General features: G+C 34.6%; 1 protein-coding gene across 1 annotated transcript in view; it reads left to right on the top strand.

Annotated features, from left to right (window-relative positions):
• LOC129222031 (polyadenylate-binding protein 4-like) overlaps nucleotides 1-6,439 on the top strand; it is a 35,813-nt gene extending 29,374 nt beyond the window's left edge. The window contains exons 9-10 of the mRNA XM_054856448.1: nucleotides 3,137-3,684; nucleotides 6,026-6,439. Coding sequence (XP_054712423.1) covers nucleotides 3,137-3,684; nucleotides 6,026-6,109 — 632 coding nt within the window. The 3' untranslated portion in view covers nucleotides 6,110-6,439. The remainder of the gene's footprint in view (nucleotides 1-3,136; nucleotides 3,685-6,025) is intronic.
• Nucleotides 6,440-17,202: the final 10,763 nt, after the last annotated feature.

Raw genomic sequence — 17,202 nt, 5'->3', positions numbered from 1 at the left:
AAATTTCTATGTATTGAATTTTTGGCAATTCGGCTCGATGTATGGAGGTACGTCTGTACTTAACAACAATGCATTTCAAATTTTAAATTGATTGATCTTTGTACTGATACAACCCATATACTAATGTATTAATAACATTTTGTGGAATTCATACCAGCCCAAATATCATGGACAAAAAAAAATTAATACACTTGCTAGTTCCAAGTTTTTAAGGAGTTACTTCCAATTTTTGCCCTTTTTTAGATTATTCAATCAATTAACAAAAAGTTTCATTTTGTTCTCAATAGATGGCACCAGTTTCTAGCCATGCACCAAACGAGTGTAGAACTCCATGTATTGCATAAGAATACGGACTGAAACCAATTTTTCTTCCCATGCGTAGGAATTCTACAACTATTCAGCCAATAGCACCAAATTGTTTTCAGCATCAACTTGTGACAAAACTACTTAGTGCAATTCTGCACTGTATTTTCCCAAAGCATATGTTAATGTAGGTTCCCCCCCCCCAAAAAAAACTATACCATTTTTATTTGTCTGCTGTAAAAATTCAACCCCCCCCCCACCCCCCTCTTTTTTTGAAAAAAATATCGTCAAAAAGTTAGGAAGATTTCTTGACATGCCACCATATATTGTGATTCAAAAATTCAACACATGTTACAACTGGAAAATTATTTAAAAAAAATCATTAAAAATGTTTTTTCGGGTAATATTTGTAAGCACATTTGAAGAGTTTTCCGAAAATGTTACTGGAGTCCCCTAACACCCCTGCCGAATGCCCACATATTTAATTTCTATAATTTATCTTTTTTTAAACTTGATTTTAGTTAAAACCAGGGATGAGATTTTTACGGCTTTTGCCTGAATTCCGGCTTTTTCTGTTGACTATTAGAACCTTTCCTCCTTTTCCTCTTTTTTTTTTTTTTTTTTGCTTCTTTCAAGCCTTATTTTTCTCAAAAATCGGAAAATAAGATTCTTTCAAATTTTTGTCCCCGATTTCTTATTTTTTCTATTTTCCTCTCTCGAATCTTCATCCTCCGCGGTATCTGCCAAAAACGTATGATTTGGAATCATGCCAACGATGTCACACACGTGCTGCGCCGAAATTTGCATGCTTCGTTTGAGATTACAATCTTTTTGCATCCTGCAAGTATTTAAATTATTTTTAATGTTGGGTGGCTTTTCATTATATGCTAACTTATATCTGCTTATTTTATTCATTATTTCAATAATATTTTTGTTTCTTTAATTTATTTTGGAAAAAATGCAAAAGGTGATCAAAAAATGTCTCATAGCACACAATCTCGAATTTTGTTGAAACTAGGCATGGTTACTTTTTTTGTGTATTTAAGAAAGTGTAAAAAATATTTATTGTGAATCTCAGCCGTTTTGGCTTTACAGCCTATTAAACATTTTGAGATTTCATGATTCAATGAGGCGGCTGCAAGTTGTTCTTTTGATTCCGAAATCGTATTAGGATGTTTTTAAAGACAAATTTTGGGTTCCAGTGCAAGGAAAAAGATAACCAATCGTTTATATATATATACATATATATATATGTATATATATATATATTTTCAATTCTTACTATGAAAAGTATGCTGTACTACATAGAGAAATTTTTGATTTTTCTCTCTGTTGTAAATTTTTACTTTACAAACAGACCTAATTTTAAAATTTATGTTCTCTCTATAAACACGATAAGCTCAAATGTTTTTAATGAAAATAATGTATTTTTCTCTAAAAAAATATGAAAAGTTGACACTATTGTGTGATGCAGCCAAGATTGACCTCTGACTCTCCCAACCTTTTGTTCAATAACTCAGGGGTTAGAAATTGTTGCCTCTTTTTCAAATTTTAGATTTATTTATTAAACACTCTTGCAGGAAATGGTACAATACAGCAAACTGTACAAAATTATTATTTATACTTAATTAAATATATATTACCTTTAAAACTGGTAAATTGGCCCTTTTTTTTATTGAATTTTTGACTATCATGGCTTCTAGGTTCTAATTTGATGCGGTTTTGGATATCATCCCTTTTACAAAATTTTTTTGGATTTCCTCCTTTTTGCTCTCTGACCGCTCTCATCCCTGTAAAACAAACTATCAAGCTTGTGCAATAATGGCAAAAAAAGAAAAAGTAATCGAAAATGAGAGCTGTTTAAAAGTATAAACAAAATTAAGCTTAAATCAGGGACCGCGTTAAGCAATCGCCAATGCTATAAAATCGGCGAACATAATTCGAATTTGGCGAATTTATTGGCGAACAGAAAATTTTCTAAAATATACACAGAGGGAAAAAAAATCTCCCTTCAGATGTCAATCTAGATAAACATTACGTCCGTTCACAAAATTTGAACCCCTAAAAACGGACCCTTCACAAAATTCCGACCCCTAAAATCGAACCTTTCACAAAACTCCCAGACTTAGCAATCACTGAAAGTTGTTTAATCCTCGGACCACTCCGAGCAGATTGAGGTGTGCGTTAGCATTGGATCGGAGGAAGCATGACGTTTGCCTCTCGCTGATTGGATATCGAGTGCGCAGCATGGCTACCGAGTAGAAAGTGTTGGTGGCTGCCGTGTTGTATGGCGCATTTGTTTCATTGTGTTCAATATCTGAAACATCGGAGTAGGATAGGAATGCAGTCTTTGCTTCGTTGAAAGCTTTTATTTCTACTCTCAAATTTATTAAAGAATGATAAATATCACTTAAAATTGTTTTTAGCCATTTTTTCCTTTGAAAAATTGCATATGATTTGCAGGAAAACTACTTAATTTCCATTTTTTTTCTCACCAAATTCCTAAAAACGAACAAATTCGTGGATATACCCCTGCCCTTATCCTCAAAAAATTGTCAAAAATTAAGTTATACTTCACTTTCTGATTAAATATTTCTGCAGACAAAAACACATTAAAAAGAGTAAAAGTTAGTCTTTGACTAAGACTTTTGAAATTTGGCTAACACTTTACAAATTTGGCTAATTTATGGCGAACAATTCGAAATCCTTAGTGCGATCCCTGTTAAATATATTGTGAACAAGAAAACTGAAAATAGATTTTTCATTTCATTCAATCTATGTTGCGTTGAGTTGAAGAAATTAGTGGTGTAATGACTCTCTCATTCTTCCACAGCCTTCCAAGCGATGCAGTCCGCTCCGTTCGCGAGAGCCGCGGCCAGGCCCGCCGTGGCCGCCTCCCAGAATCCCGGCATGCGTGCCGGCATGAACGCTCGCCCCATCACCGGGCAGCAGCCTTCGGCCGCTGCCGCCGCCGCGGCGGCCGCTTCCGGCAACCGGGTGGCCGCCATGGGCCCCACGGGAGTGGGCGCTGCTCGCCCCGCCACCCTGACGGCCGCGGGCGTGTCCCAGGCCCGACCCGCCGCCTACAAGTACACTTCGAACATGCGCAACCCGCCCCAGCCCCAGGCCGTGCCTCAAGCCGTCACCCAGCAGGCCGTGGCCCAACAGGCGGTGCACATCCAGGGGCAGGAGCCCCTGACCGCCTCCATGTTGGCCGAAGCCAACGCCCAGGAGCAGAAGCAGATGCTGGGCGAGCGCCTGTTCCCCGTCATCCACCGCTGGTACCCCGAGATGGCCGGAAAGATCACCGGGATGTTGCTGGAGATAGACAACTCGGAATTGCTGCACATGTTGGAGCATCACGAATCGCTCAAGGCCAAGGTGAGCATTGTTCTTTGTTTCGTGTCCCGGTATTTCCGATTTACGATGCGGAATGCTACTAGTCCCCAAAGCAGAATACAGTTTGACCATCGATTACATGGAAAGGCTAATATCCGGTTTATGGGCGGAAATGGACGTATCTATTAGTTTATGGAGGTGTTAATTGGTTTATTTCAGATGTGCACTTTTGCATCTCTATTATTTAGCCTTAGTTTTGTAAAAATGAAAATTTGCTCGCAACAACATTTTTTAAAACTAAAGTAGATTCTATCTCTATTCTCACAGCAAAAGTTAATTGATTTATTTATTCACAACAAAGTTTTGAGCTTACCATTTTGCTTTTATGTTCCTGAAGGAAATGAAAATATTTTATTTTCTTTTTGTTTCCATGGTTACTATCTTTGTTTCCCCTCACTTTATTTCTGAGAATGCAATAAATGAATAAGGCCCTAGTGACATTACAAAACGCGTGTATCAATATCCCATCGCTATTTTCCCATCTTCCCTGCTAGATTGAATCAGATGAAATCGTCTTTACTTGGCAGATTGCCAGATTACATACAATCCGTGGTCAAACAGCACTTGTAAATGTGAGACATACGTTTCAGAACAGATAACTGAACCGCAGAACAATTCCATTGAAATGTGAGGGGGGAAAACCTCGAACTAATTTTCTGCAGAACTCGGTTTATCAAATATCTTCTAACCAAAAATGTATTTTTTCAGAAATTCTACGCAGATACAGATTTCCTCAAATTAGGAGTATGTCTAAAATTCCTACAATGGATGCTTATTTGGTTGAAAACTAGTACAAATGTCGAATTGGTTTTATACGTTATTTGCCAGAACATTGGATTTACTACCATTTGACGAAATTTACAGAATTTCTGCAAAATCATATCTTTAGCTAGGAAATATTTGCAGAAAGTCATCTTTGACTGCCTGCTCCTTTATGCCCCATAAGCGCCCTGGGTGACCGATCCGTAAATGATTGGTTATTTTAGGCAAACATTTTTGTTCGACGTCTTTGTGTAGCTATCTCTTGGTTGCACTATTGGCTGTGTGCTATTAATCTGAGGGAGAACAACGCTTCTAGTGCAATTAGATATTTAGAACGCTGTTGATGCACTCAAATTTCCTAGATTTTTGAAGGAAGAGTGCAGAGAGTGAAGACATTTAGCATTTTCGTTTTCAGCCAAGAATGTGTGCCTGAATATGAATTTTGTGCTTTTTTCTGCAGTAAAACAGAGTACTGAACAAGTAAATTAAATGTTCCTCTCATACTCCAGATTTCAGTATGAAACAATCTTGATTATAGAACCATGGTGTTTTGAAAAAAGGCCTTGTTTTTCAGTATACGGTTAAATTAGCTAATTGTTATAATTGACAATGTTCTGAAGATAAGTTTTAATGTATGAATTTATCTTCCAAGAAAATTTTTTGTCGAATGATTTTACTTTGCAGAACAACATCGCAAAGTATTATTCTGCTTTTGATACAATTTCTGAAACAGTAACTTAAGAGTTGCTGGGTCATATTAGGCTTTCAGAGCTAGAGTGAATTAAGTCCGTCTCTAAACACCGAAACCGATTTGGCAACAATATGTCATTCCACGTAAAGTCAAAGAGTTTTAGATGTTTTCGTGTTGCACCATTTTTTGTTTTGATGAAATTTGGTATATAATATGTTGCCCCGGGTTGCCATGACAGCAAGCCGTATTGTACGGAATCCGTAAATGTGACGAGAAGCTATATATTTGACGACTGTACAGTTGGGAATCGCATCTCATTGGTTCCCACAAGATTAGCGGGCTCTCCTATTGGGTGAGAATAGTGCCGTGTGCTTTACGCGTTTCCCCAATATATGAATGCTTCTCCCTTTTCGGAAAATGTACATCTGTCCACTTTACGTGGCGAACGTGACTTGCGGACGATGTCTGAATTACGCTTAAATTTACTTATATCAGTAGAAAGATCCAACACATTTGTTCTAGAAATTGTGGTTCAAACAGTGCCGTTCTCATCGTTTTGAGCATTAAAATATAGATGATTGATCTACAGTGGGAGGCTAATTTTCCTGTTGCAGTCCAGTATGCATACTTAACAGTACAGAAAAAAAAGAAGCTAATGATAGTTCTTTATTTTCATAATGTTGAAGCTTGTGATAGTCTGCTGAATAGGTTGCTAAACTGACCCATTATGGTGAAAATTTGACTTCAGTAGTATGCAAGTCTTCCCCCCCCCCTCAAGTGTCTTTAAAACCCTAAGCTCTTGTCATGCATTTGAGCAAAATTGTGGACAAAATAACTTATTAATGGTGTATTCTCTCTCTCTTGCCTCAGGTGGAAGAAGCTGTCGCTGTACTCCAAGCCCATCATGCCAAGGAAACCCTATCTGTTGCAGGAGGTATCAAGAAAGAAGCCTAAAGTGTTTCACTATAAGAACTCTGTTGCTTACAAAAAAAAAAAAAAAATTCTTAAAAAAAAATGAAAATGTTTAAAAAACCCACGTGAAAGCCATGCTTTAAATGAAAAAAAGAAAAATGACAAAAAAATAGCAAAATTCTCAAAAAATATTGAAAGGATTGTTGGTGGAGTGATGAAAATAAATGCTTATATATATCTTTGATATTTATATACGAAAGTCCTTTACATATTATAATGCTCTATTTCTTGTGATTATTTTTTTTGGTAGGTTTAGGGTTTCATTTGACAAAAGCAAAATTGATTTTTAAATAAACTTTTGTTTCTTCTTAAGAGTTGGTTTCATTCCATCTGAATATGTTTTCATTTTTTAACCCTGTAGCATTACTACATTTAAATGAGTGTTTATTGCATTAAACAGGTAGCACCAGATTTTTTTTTGGGGGGGGGGGGGTGCCTGTCTAAAAGTAATATTTAACTACCAAGTTAATTTTTTTAAAAAAAAATACACATACCAATTATACTTAAATAAATTCAGTTTCAGTAGGGGGTGCCTTTCTCGGTGTTTTTCTTAGTTATTTTCTTTTTCGTCATTGCAGCCTTATCTTCATCCTACACTAATGACAATGTTGACTGTATCTGCATCAGGATTGGGATTTGAATACTCGAAACAGGTTTTCGACAGTGCTGATGATTTGTACGGAGGTGATTTGTCGGTGGAGGAATCTTGCTTTAGATAATCGGCTCGCTATCACTATATAAAAAGAATGTTCTGTGGCAAAACAGCAGCTGTGAGCGCTTTCGGGCTTTTTATGCATTAGGAACGTATTTTAGTAAGGCTCCAGGTAGTGATTCCCGAAATGTACACCTCCTAGAGGAGCCATGAAGCCTTTACAGGGGCTCTGCGAAAATTTAAAATAACATCGCAAATAATTAGGGATTTAATAATACTGAAATGTTTCAATATTTCGCTGCTCCCCTCGATGGCAAAACTGTGCTTTAGATCATCTGCTTTCTATCACTATAAAGAGAAGGTTCCAAGGCGAAACAATAGCTGTGAGTGCTTTTAGGCGTATTTTGCATTAGGGACGTGTCTTAGGCTCCAGGTAAAGATTTCTAAAATGTGCACCTTCTAGAGGAGCCATGAAGCCTCTACAGGGCGCCACGAAATTTTGCAATAACGTTGCAAATAATGGAACTTTTCAATATTTTGCTGCATACCAAGATAGCAAGATCGCACGTCAAAGAATCGGCTCTATTCACTGTATTTAAAAGAATGTTAAAGAACTTCCTCGACAAAACCTCAGCCCACATCTGTGAGCGTTTTAGGATTCATCATGCATTAGGGTCGTGATTTAGTAGGTGTCCGGAGTCCGAATAGAAGGTTCAAAACTAAAAAGTCCGCAGATAGAATATTCACGTACGTCAAAAGCTCCGACGGAGAGAAGGTCCAATGGACATAAGTTCCACGAATGGAGGTCCCCGATCATTGAACTAGAAGGTGCCGATTAAAGACAGCTGGGACATAAAGTGAAAACTTAAACTTGAATCTTAAACTCGTTATGTAAAATTGAATTAAAACTGATTTAGTCAGACCACACAGGCAATCTCCCCCAAAATGTTTGCCTCGGAGAGCCATAATTCATCTACAGAGGCGCCGTGGGATATTGCAATAGTAAGTAAAAATTATTAACGACTTTTTAAATAATTATACATTTTTGGCAGTTCCGTTTTTTTTATCTTCTGCAGTTTGGGCTTGGATCCCGTATGGTGCCTCTCACTGGCCCAGGACTGAATATAAGTAATATTTTTTCAAAAACATTCCATTTATTAAAGAGAAGAACTATCTCTCCTTGGGAAAACGAAGAAATTTTAATAGGAAAAAGTACAGAATTGTTGTGAAAAACACTTAATTTCTTTTAAAAAGAGCCTTAAAATAAAATTTTCGGTAGTTACAGTTTCGATAGCTCAGTTAATCACGTCCCAACCCTCCTTCCTCTCTCCTTTTTCTTTTTCCTGGACAGTTCAAAAATATGAAAATCCTCAAAACACTACTCTTCGAAGCCCCTCCTCCCTCAGCCAAAATCATTAAAGAGCGTCTCGATTCCAGGGGTTCAATTTTGCAACATTTCCAGGAGAAGAACTACGAAACACCTTCTCTTTTAACAACATCGAAAATCGTTTGACTCCTTTTTTGGAGCTGCAAAATTGCAGAGCCGCAAACGTTACCAAATATAGTGTACAGTCGCGTCTAAGACTTCGATTTCGGAAAACTCGAACCCCTTCCTCATCTAGTATTATCCAACTCTTCAAAAAGTGGATTTTTAAAAACGACAATTTGTTGAGTTGCTTATAGGGTTTCCAATCTCGAATTCCTCGGGATTTTGCTCTCAATCCCGCAACTTTTTTCCCATTTAAGTATTTTCCAGCTTTTGCCGCTCATAAAACTCGCTAAAAGCCGCTCAAAACGACTATTTTCACAATCATCATCTCAAGTTTAAATCTTCCTCGTATATCTGCGAGAAAAGCAAGAAAAACTGTCTTTTATAACCAACGACGGATTTACCATTTAAGAACACAATAAAAATAGAGCATATTTTTCTGATAATTAATTGGTATTCTAATTCGAGGTTTTCATACGTTCAGCAATTAAGAAAATGTGTAAAACAATTTAAAATCCAGTAAATTACGCTTTAGAAAAAAAATTGAAAAATGTGTTACCTATTCCAAAACCCGCTGGAGTAGCCTGAATGCAATGTTGGAGCACTTCTGTAAGCTTTAATAGAACACTCAAAATCTTTAACCTACAAAAAGTGCACTCCAAAGAAGAAAGCAATGAATATTCGGCACGACTTTAAAAGGGGCGACAGAAAGTAATATGAAACACAGTTTGACTCGCATGGCAGTGCAGTAAGTTAAGCTGCATATGTTTTTGAACATGAGCAGCTTTCATGTCTTTTTAAGTTTTTTCATGTCTTTAAAGTGAGATTTAAAACGAGCTGATGTGCGCATCACATGTCTTCCTTTTACTCCAATTCAATGTCATTATTAGCAATTTTAATGTAATTCAATAGTTTACTCTCTAAATATCACCAACAGTGGCAAATTTGAAACCATATTAAAAAAAAAAAATAAATAAATAAAAATCGCCAAGTTAGCGACAAAAATTGGAGACCAAAAGACTAGCGATCTATCGCCACGTGTCCGCCAAATTATAACACCACTTGAGTTTACATCGAAATAAACAATGATTTCCTCCCAAAAAGGGGCAAAAGACCCCTTTAGAAACACCCGAATGCAACCAAAAGGGGAGGTGCACAACTAGACCCCACTAGGAGTCTACGTACCAAATTTCAACTTTCTAGGACATACAGGGCTCCCAAATGGTCCGCTTTTCCCGCCAAAGTTCGTTTTTTAGGGTTAAGTCCGCTTTAGACCGCTTTTTAGCATTTTGGTCCGATTAGTCCGCTTTTATATTGTTTTTAAAAGATACTGTACACCCAAACACGCGGCCGCGGCGCCTTAACCTGACTTTCCCGTATTATTTCACTTCAGATTGACGTCATTACTCCTCCTTCAACCGCTGCAGCATGGAAATCCATCAAAAAGTGGTTTGGGGGAGGAGTTATGACGTCGAATCGCGGAGCACAGTGCTACCGATATTTCTCGGAATTTCAGCCTCACGTTTACAAAAACGAATAAATTTTCCGATCTGATCTCAATAACTCGAATATTCCTTTATCTCACGGTGTTTTCATTGGATCCCAAGCTCTTGAGACTGTTGTGTGTGGAAACTTCCCATAACTCGGAATGTTTTAGCCGGTCTCTAATTCGCAACTCCAACGAACTATAGGGGGCACTGCAGTCACTGTCTAATGGCGGAATTAAAAACTAAAACAAACGCATGTGGTAACGAAGAAAATGCTAAAAGTGTTGTGATTTTTGTTGTTATGTATGATTTTTTCGCTTTATTCATTTGAAAAGATTTTTCAGTCTTTTGGTTATTCTGACCCATATAGAAAGAGATTAGAAACCAAAAAGTATTACAAAAGTAAACAATTAATGCAGAACACACAGTAAGTTGTTCTGAAGCAGCCATTTTCACGATGTTAAATTCGGAATTCATAAATTTTTGGTTCGTTTCGAACGGCATTTTCATTTTGTACCGTTTTTTCTATACATTAGTACATATTAAGTTCAGTTTCGTAACATTTCCGGCATTTGTTGACATTTTTGTCCCATAGTGCACATACGTGGCAGACTGTCAAGAGTAACGTTTAACACTAGATAATTTATTTCTATGACTATATGATTGGATATCTAAAGAAATCATGCATTTAATTCATTCGTCATGGAAATGATTTACCTGATATGCGAAATCTTGTCAAGATACATTATTCTATCACACAATTTTAAAACCATAACCTTATAAACAGATTTTTGGCGAACTTTTATTTTTTATTACTCAAATTCTTAACGTTCTTTCTGGATTTTTCAATCTGTTCTGCGATAAATATTTTCAAGAAAATTTATTTACATACTTTCTATTTCAGTAGGATACTGTAGTAACAAAGGTTATTTAAATCATTTATGTGGAATTAGGTTAAGGAAAAGTGTCCAGTCAATGTTGTTAAGTTCGTTTTTTTTTCTTCATCGAATTGAAAAACTGATATTTATTCAAATTCACTCAGAACAAAATAAATAAAATGTGTACTCACAGTTTATATATGGCGGTAGTTTTCTTTTCAGTTGATTGACCATTATTTCCTTTCACTTATCGAATTCTGTAATCTTACTACCATTTTATTCCATTCATGATAAAAATTAAAAATGGTTTAACTAAAAACGCGAAATCTCGCCAAGGCTACTTTGCTCGCACAATTCCAAAACTATAACCCTAAACAAATTTGGCGAAACCTTTCAGCTGAGAATAAAAGGAATAAAGTAAATTCTTTCTCGGTTAAACATTTTTCATTTTGTTCTACGATAATAAATTCAAGAAAATATTTTGCATACTGTCCATTCCAACTAAATGCTGCTGTAAAATATGATTAGTTAAATTAATTTAAGATTAAAAAAAACTCATATTCTTACAAATTCATACAAAACAATAAAAAATTTTACCTGGTATAACGTTATCCAATTTTGTTAATCCAGAGTTTTCTTGTTTACGCTTCCACCATTTAATACTTTTTTGAAAGAAATAAGAAAAACTAACATTATTTTGAGAAGCTCGAGAATACTACTAAGGGACGAATTAATTTCTGTTGTTGAAGGCGTTCTTAGACATGTTGAATGCGTTACTCAGAACAAACTGACCGCGTTTACCTCAACAGATACACGTGGAGCGCAACGTGGCAATGTTTTAGTTGCATTCGCAGTTTTATAAATCACCGCAAGGTAGCGTATTCGAGCGCTGGAGTTCCGAATCCTTTTGCAAATGAAATCGGAAGTAATCTCGTGGCGCATGCGCCATTTTTTTTACAGGCGCATATGTTCGTAAATTTTACGCCCTTAAAAAACCTTGAAAAGTTCCTGGGAAAATAAAAGTTCATTTTCCAAGTACTTGAAAGCTTTGAAAAAGTATGAAAAGTTTCTTTATTCTTGAATTCTTTCAAAAATCATTACAAGCGCATACATCATTACAAGCATACGCATACATTAGATTGCTTGTAATTCTTTTAAAAATATTTCATCAGTGCAATTTTCTGAACATTGTTCGATATGCAGTATCGCGAAAAATTGCTTTCGTGTTTGAGGTTTCAATCTTTTTGCATCTTGTAAATATTTTGATGTTTTTTACAATCGGAAGTTATTTTGACATGTGCTACCGTAGATTAGCTTATTTTTCGTTTAATTTCAATAATTAACGAAGAAATTAGTTTGGAAACCATGACAACATTTGAACTTACTCGGACTTCGCGAAAAACTGCTTCTCGCGTTTGAAATTTCAATCCTTTTGCATCCTGTGAATAATTTGATGTTTTTGACAGTAGGAAGTTATTTCGACATATACTACTTTAGATTAGCTTATTTTTCGTTTAATTTCAGTAATTAACAAAGGAATTAGTGTGGAAGCCATGATAACATTGAACTTACTTGGATTTCGCGGAAAACTGCTTCTCGCGTTTGAAATTTCAATCCTTTTGCATCTTGTAAATATTTTGATGTTTATGACAGTAGAAAGTTATTTTGACATATACTACCTTAGATTAGCTTATTTTTCGTTTAATTTCAATAACTAACGAAGTACTTATTTTGGAAACTATGGCAACATTGAACTTACTCGGATTTCGCGGAAAATGAGTTATAGTATTTGAAATTTCAATCTTTTTGCATCATGAAAATATTACAATTATTTACCCAATCGAATGTTTTTTTTCCAAAAGCTACCTTATATTAGCATGTTTTATGTTTAATTTAGTAGAAAATAAATAAATTTATTTTATGGGAAATATGCGAACATTTGAACTTGGTTCGTGAAAATTTGCTTATCTGGGCTTTCAATTGTTTTGCATCTAATAAAATTTTTTATATTTTTGGCAATCTGAAGTTGTTTTGACATGCTACATTAGATTAACTCGTTTTAATTTTTATTTGAATAACTAAAAAATTAATAATTTTTTGTTTTTATTTCAAATTTCTAGTTTTTCAAACTTAATTTTAATTACTATTAGCTTATTTTCGGTTATTACTGTTTTTTTACAGGTGGGATATTAAATGTAAATAATTGAGTGCATAATATTTTAACTGTTTGTATTTGAAACAAATTTGAATTATAAAATTTTATAAAGTTGAATTTATGTACATCATTTCATTGTCATGATGCCTGCTAAAGAGGGGAATTAGTACCCCCCCCCCCATAAAAGTTCAAAGCACTCATGGCCTTGCAATCATGGATTGTTTTTATTTTTTTAAATCTAAGCTTTATGATTCTTGAAAATATACTTTGAATATGAGAGTTGCAAACCTAAGCCTCATGTGATCTGCTTCTTTTTGTCATTAAGCATTTCAGACATTTTTAGGAAAACTTTCAATACAGCAGATCTTTTATCAAAGTGTCTCTTGTAGAAAAAGCAGTTTGTTTTTCTCTACTTTTTATATTACTTCCTGTTATTTATATGTTAGTATTAAATGAAATCTGCATGCAATATTTATAGTGCGAATTCAGGGTAGTACATTGAAAAATATTTTTTTACTCTTGAAAAGTGCTTAAATTTTTTTCTCTCTAAAGGGTATGAACCCTGTGATAAGAGATTAAATTTAAAATCCAAATACGAAAAAATTTTATTATAAACTCAGTTGTAGCTTTGTTCGAATTCAAAACAATATTTTTTAGGTTTCAGTGTGAGTCATGGGGAAATGCAAATTTCTCAGCAAATAGTTAGATGAAACTGATGAAAATGGGAACAAAATTAGAGACTGCGGAAAACGAGAATAACGTTTTTTTTTGTTGTTTGGTGTATGATAACGCTATTAAGAAGCATTACATGACAGAAAAACATAACAATAATTTTAAACTAAATCAAGATGAAGCGCAGCTTCATCTATCCTTCAGTGAGACTACCAGCATCCCTGGTTCAAGTCAAAATGTATCATTATGCCTATTTAGTTCTAACGAGGCTGCCTTAAGTGCTGAACTAAGTGCCCCCCCCCCTCATCCAAATATTTGTGTAAATAATATTATTCAATGGATAAAAATATCAGTTTCACAGGTCAGGGTTCGTACGCTCCGGGAATTCCGGGAAAACCGGGAATTGTCAGGGAAAATGACACTGTCAAAAATGTCAGGGAAAAGTCAGGGAGTTTTTAAATTTTGTCCTCCAAAATTTTTCTTTCCATTTTTTTCCCCAAGGAATTAAGTACCATGAGATCTAATCTTCGTTTTTATTGTGATTTCACGAAAAAAATTGTAAATTTTTATCTAAACCGACGCTTAAAAACTGCAATCGAAAAATGAACTTTTTTTTCACAACGAAAAATGCGCCAAAAGAGCGAAGATTTTCTTACACTGAGTTAGTGAGGGGAACGCATTTCTTTCTACTGCCTAAAGTTTTAGATGGGTTGCCACAACATTCTGTTCGTTTCAGGGTTCGTACGCTCCGGGAAAACCTGTAATTATCAGGGAAAATGACATAGTCAAAAATGTCAAGGAATTTTCCAAATGTGTCCCCAAAATTTTTCTTTTCCTAATTTTTTTCCCAGGAAATTTTGTTTTATGAGATCTAATTTTCATTTTCATCGATGTATTTAAAAAAAAATTGTAACAATTTTAAAGCAATGAAAAAAATGGCGACCCAAAAAATCTTCAGCAGCCGCCATTTTTGGCTCTCAGTAGTTCCCAAGAAAAAAAAAATCAGGTGAACAGGAATTATGCACAAACTCAACAGTTGAGAAGACAATTTACTGCTTCGGAAGCACAACCTGTAGATGGGAGGGTCGATCGGGGAAAATCGTTTTTTTTTTTCTTCCTTGATCGGAAAATCATTTCAGCTACGTGTGAAACGTAGTCGCCATCTTTGGTCTTTCACAAGATGGAAGTAGATACGATCCTAAAATGGCTGAGTTTCTAAAACAAAGCAGAATTGGATGTTTTCTTTAATTGAAAAATGATAAAAATAACAGAAAATGGTCTGCAAATTGTTTTTCTATTATTATTATTATTTAAAATAATTTTCTTGAGAAATGAAAAATTTTGTTCAAAAGTTATTCTTTTCCTCACTGCCTCGGACGCAAATGTGATAAAAAATTTTCAATGAATTGTAGTTTCATGAAGATTTATTATTTTTTAATTGTCTTCATGCGACAAATTAAAAAAGTTATTTCTTATTTTTGGGCATAGCCGCCATATTTGGTCATTCCCAAGATGGAAGTACACAAGACTTTTTTAGTGCCTAAGTTCCCGAAAACGGCATTGGATGTTAATTGCAATGCTAACTATTGAAAACAACACAAATTGTGCCTTTTTTTCCGGATAATTTGTAATTATTTTCTGGAAAAATGCAAAATTTAATCTTCATACCATTTTTTTGTTTAAATTGATTTCGACTCTTATGTGCTAAATACTGACTATTTTGCTTTTATTGTAGTTTTTTAAGGATTACTAATTATTTATTACTACTTTTATTACTACAAATCCAAAAATCAACTTATTATTTTAAATTTTTTACTTTGTCGCCATATTTGATCGTTTGCACAATGGAAGTAGACTTAAACTTCCAGAAACAGAATTGGATGTTTATATCAATGTGTACTATTGAAAATAACATTAAAATGTGCAAAAAGTTATGAATTTTTGAAAATTGACTATTATTTTCTGGAAAAGAAAATTTGAAATTTTAATGTAAGCGTCCTTTAATATGTGGAAAAAAAAAAGATTATTGGCATTGGCCTAAAGATCGGCGTATGTTGATTTTTGTTACTATGCATTATATGGTATGCCGATTGATGCAACAAGTTAATCATATTTATACTGAAATTTAGCTTTGCATTTTGCTCAATATGTTTTGTGTAACCTACTAATAAGAAAATAAAAAGAAGTATTGTAAACCAAAAGTTGATGCTAAAAGGTTGCTGCAGGACTACAGCAAAACGCTATAATATTACGCATGACATCAAAGAAACGCTAAAATAATAAGTTGAAAGTACTCTGTTTTCAACAAATAGTAAACAAATTAAAACAATTTTGAACAAAATGTTTAAAAGAAAACTTAAAATTTTGACAGACAAAACAAAGGAAAAAAAATTCCAATTTTTATTTAATTTCATATCTAAGGGGAGAAGTTTTAGTTCTTCTGCATTGCTACTTTAAACAATTTTAATTATTTTGAAAATATTACTATTTAAACTTAAATTTTGAATGAAGCGAGTAACCTGGAATTTTCTAAAAAACAACCTGGAAAACCTGGAAAAGTCAGGGAACTTTTTTTAATCAAAAGTGTATGAACCCTGCAGGTGATAAAGAAATTGTATCATTATTATAATTAATTAATGAATTATCTTCACAAATTTAACCCAGCTGGCGACTAATTTGCCTTTTGGTGCTTCCCTGGGTTTAACTATGAGTGGTCCTCCCAAGGTCCTCTTTTTGATCCTAACTGGTCCGCTTTAGTCCCCTTTTTGATTGAAAATGGTCCTCTTTTACTCTTTTCTGAAGCTAAAATGTGTTGGGAGCCCTGAGGACATACCGTTCTTGAGTTATCTGATATACGCACATACAGACGTCACGAGAAAACTCGTAATTTATTCGGGAAACGTCAAAATGGATATTTTGAGCGTCTATACGTTCTTAATGGTGAAATCAAACAGTATTCATCCTTTAATGAATCAAAATCACTGATAAAAAACAATTTCTCACTTATACAGTTGCAAAATCATTAATAGTCGGTTTCCAGGGCATTCACCATTCTTTAATTATTGTGGAACGAGAGCTTCTCGCTAACGACAAATAGTATTTCAAGTTCATTTTTAAACACTTATCTGAAAGAACACCATCGTAAAGAAAAACTATTTTTATAGGAAAAAAAATATGTTCTTTCTAATGATACCAACGAAAAGAAGAGGCAAGGTGAAAATTTGAGCTACTGGCCAATAAAAATTGGCCATTTTCCAGGTGAAGGATTTTGACAGCCTCTTTGGATGCAATATCTTTAGAGAATCAATATTTACGCTCTGCAACTATAACCCATTAAAAACACGTATATTGATGACAGAATTACAAAGTACGAGCTTTTGAATCATTTTTGTTCAGAATTTATGACACTTTAAAATCCAGGAAAAAGTTTCTCCATTGCGTTTTTCTTGCGACTGTGCATGCGTGCTACACAAAAGTTAATGAACTCAAATTCATAAAAATACTATCCGGAACTCCAGCGCTCGAATACGCTACCTTGCGGTGATTTATAAAACTGCGAATGCAACTAAAACATTGCCACGTTGCGCTCCACGTGTATCTGTTGACGTAAACGCGGTCAGTTTGTTCTGAGTAACGCATTCAACATGTCTAAGAACGCCTTCAACAACAGAAATTAATTCGTCCCTTAGTAGTATTCTCGAGCTTCTCAAAATAATGTTAGTTTTCCTTATTTCTTTCAAAA

Source organism: Uloborus diversus, chromosome 5, assembly GCF_026930045.1.
Source record: "Uloborus diversus isolate 005 chromosome 5, Udiv.v.3.1, whole genome shotgun sequence".
NCBI lineage: Eukaryota > Metazoa > Arthropoda > Arachnida > Araneae > Uloboridae > Uloborus > Uloborus diversus.
This window is presented reverse-complemented; position numbering and strand designations above follow the sequence as displayed.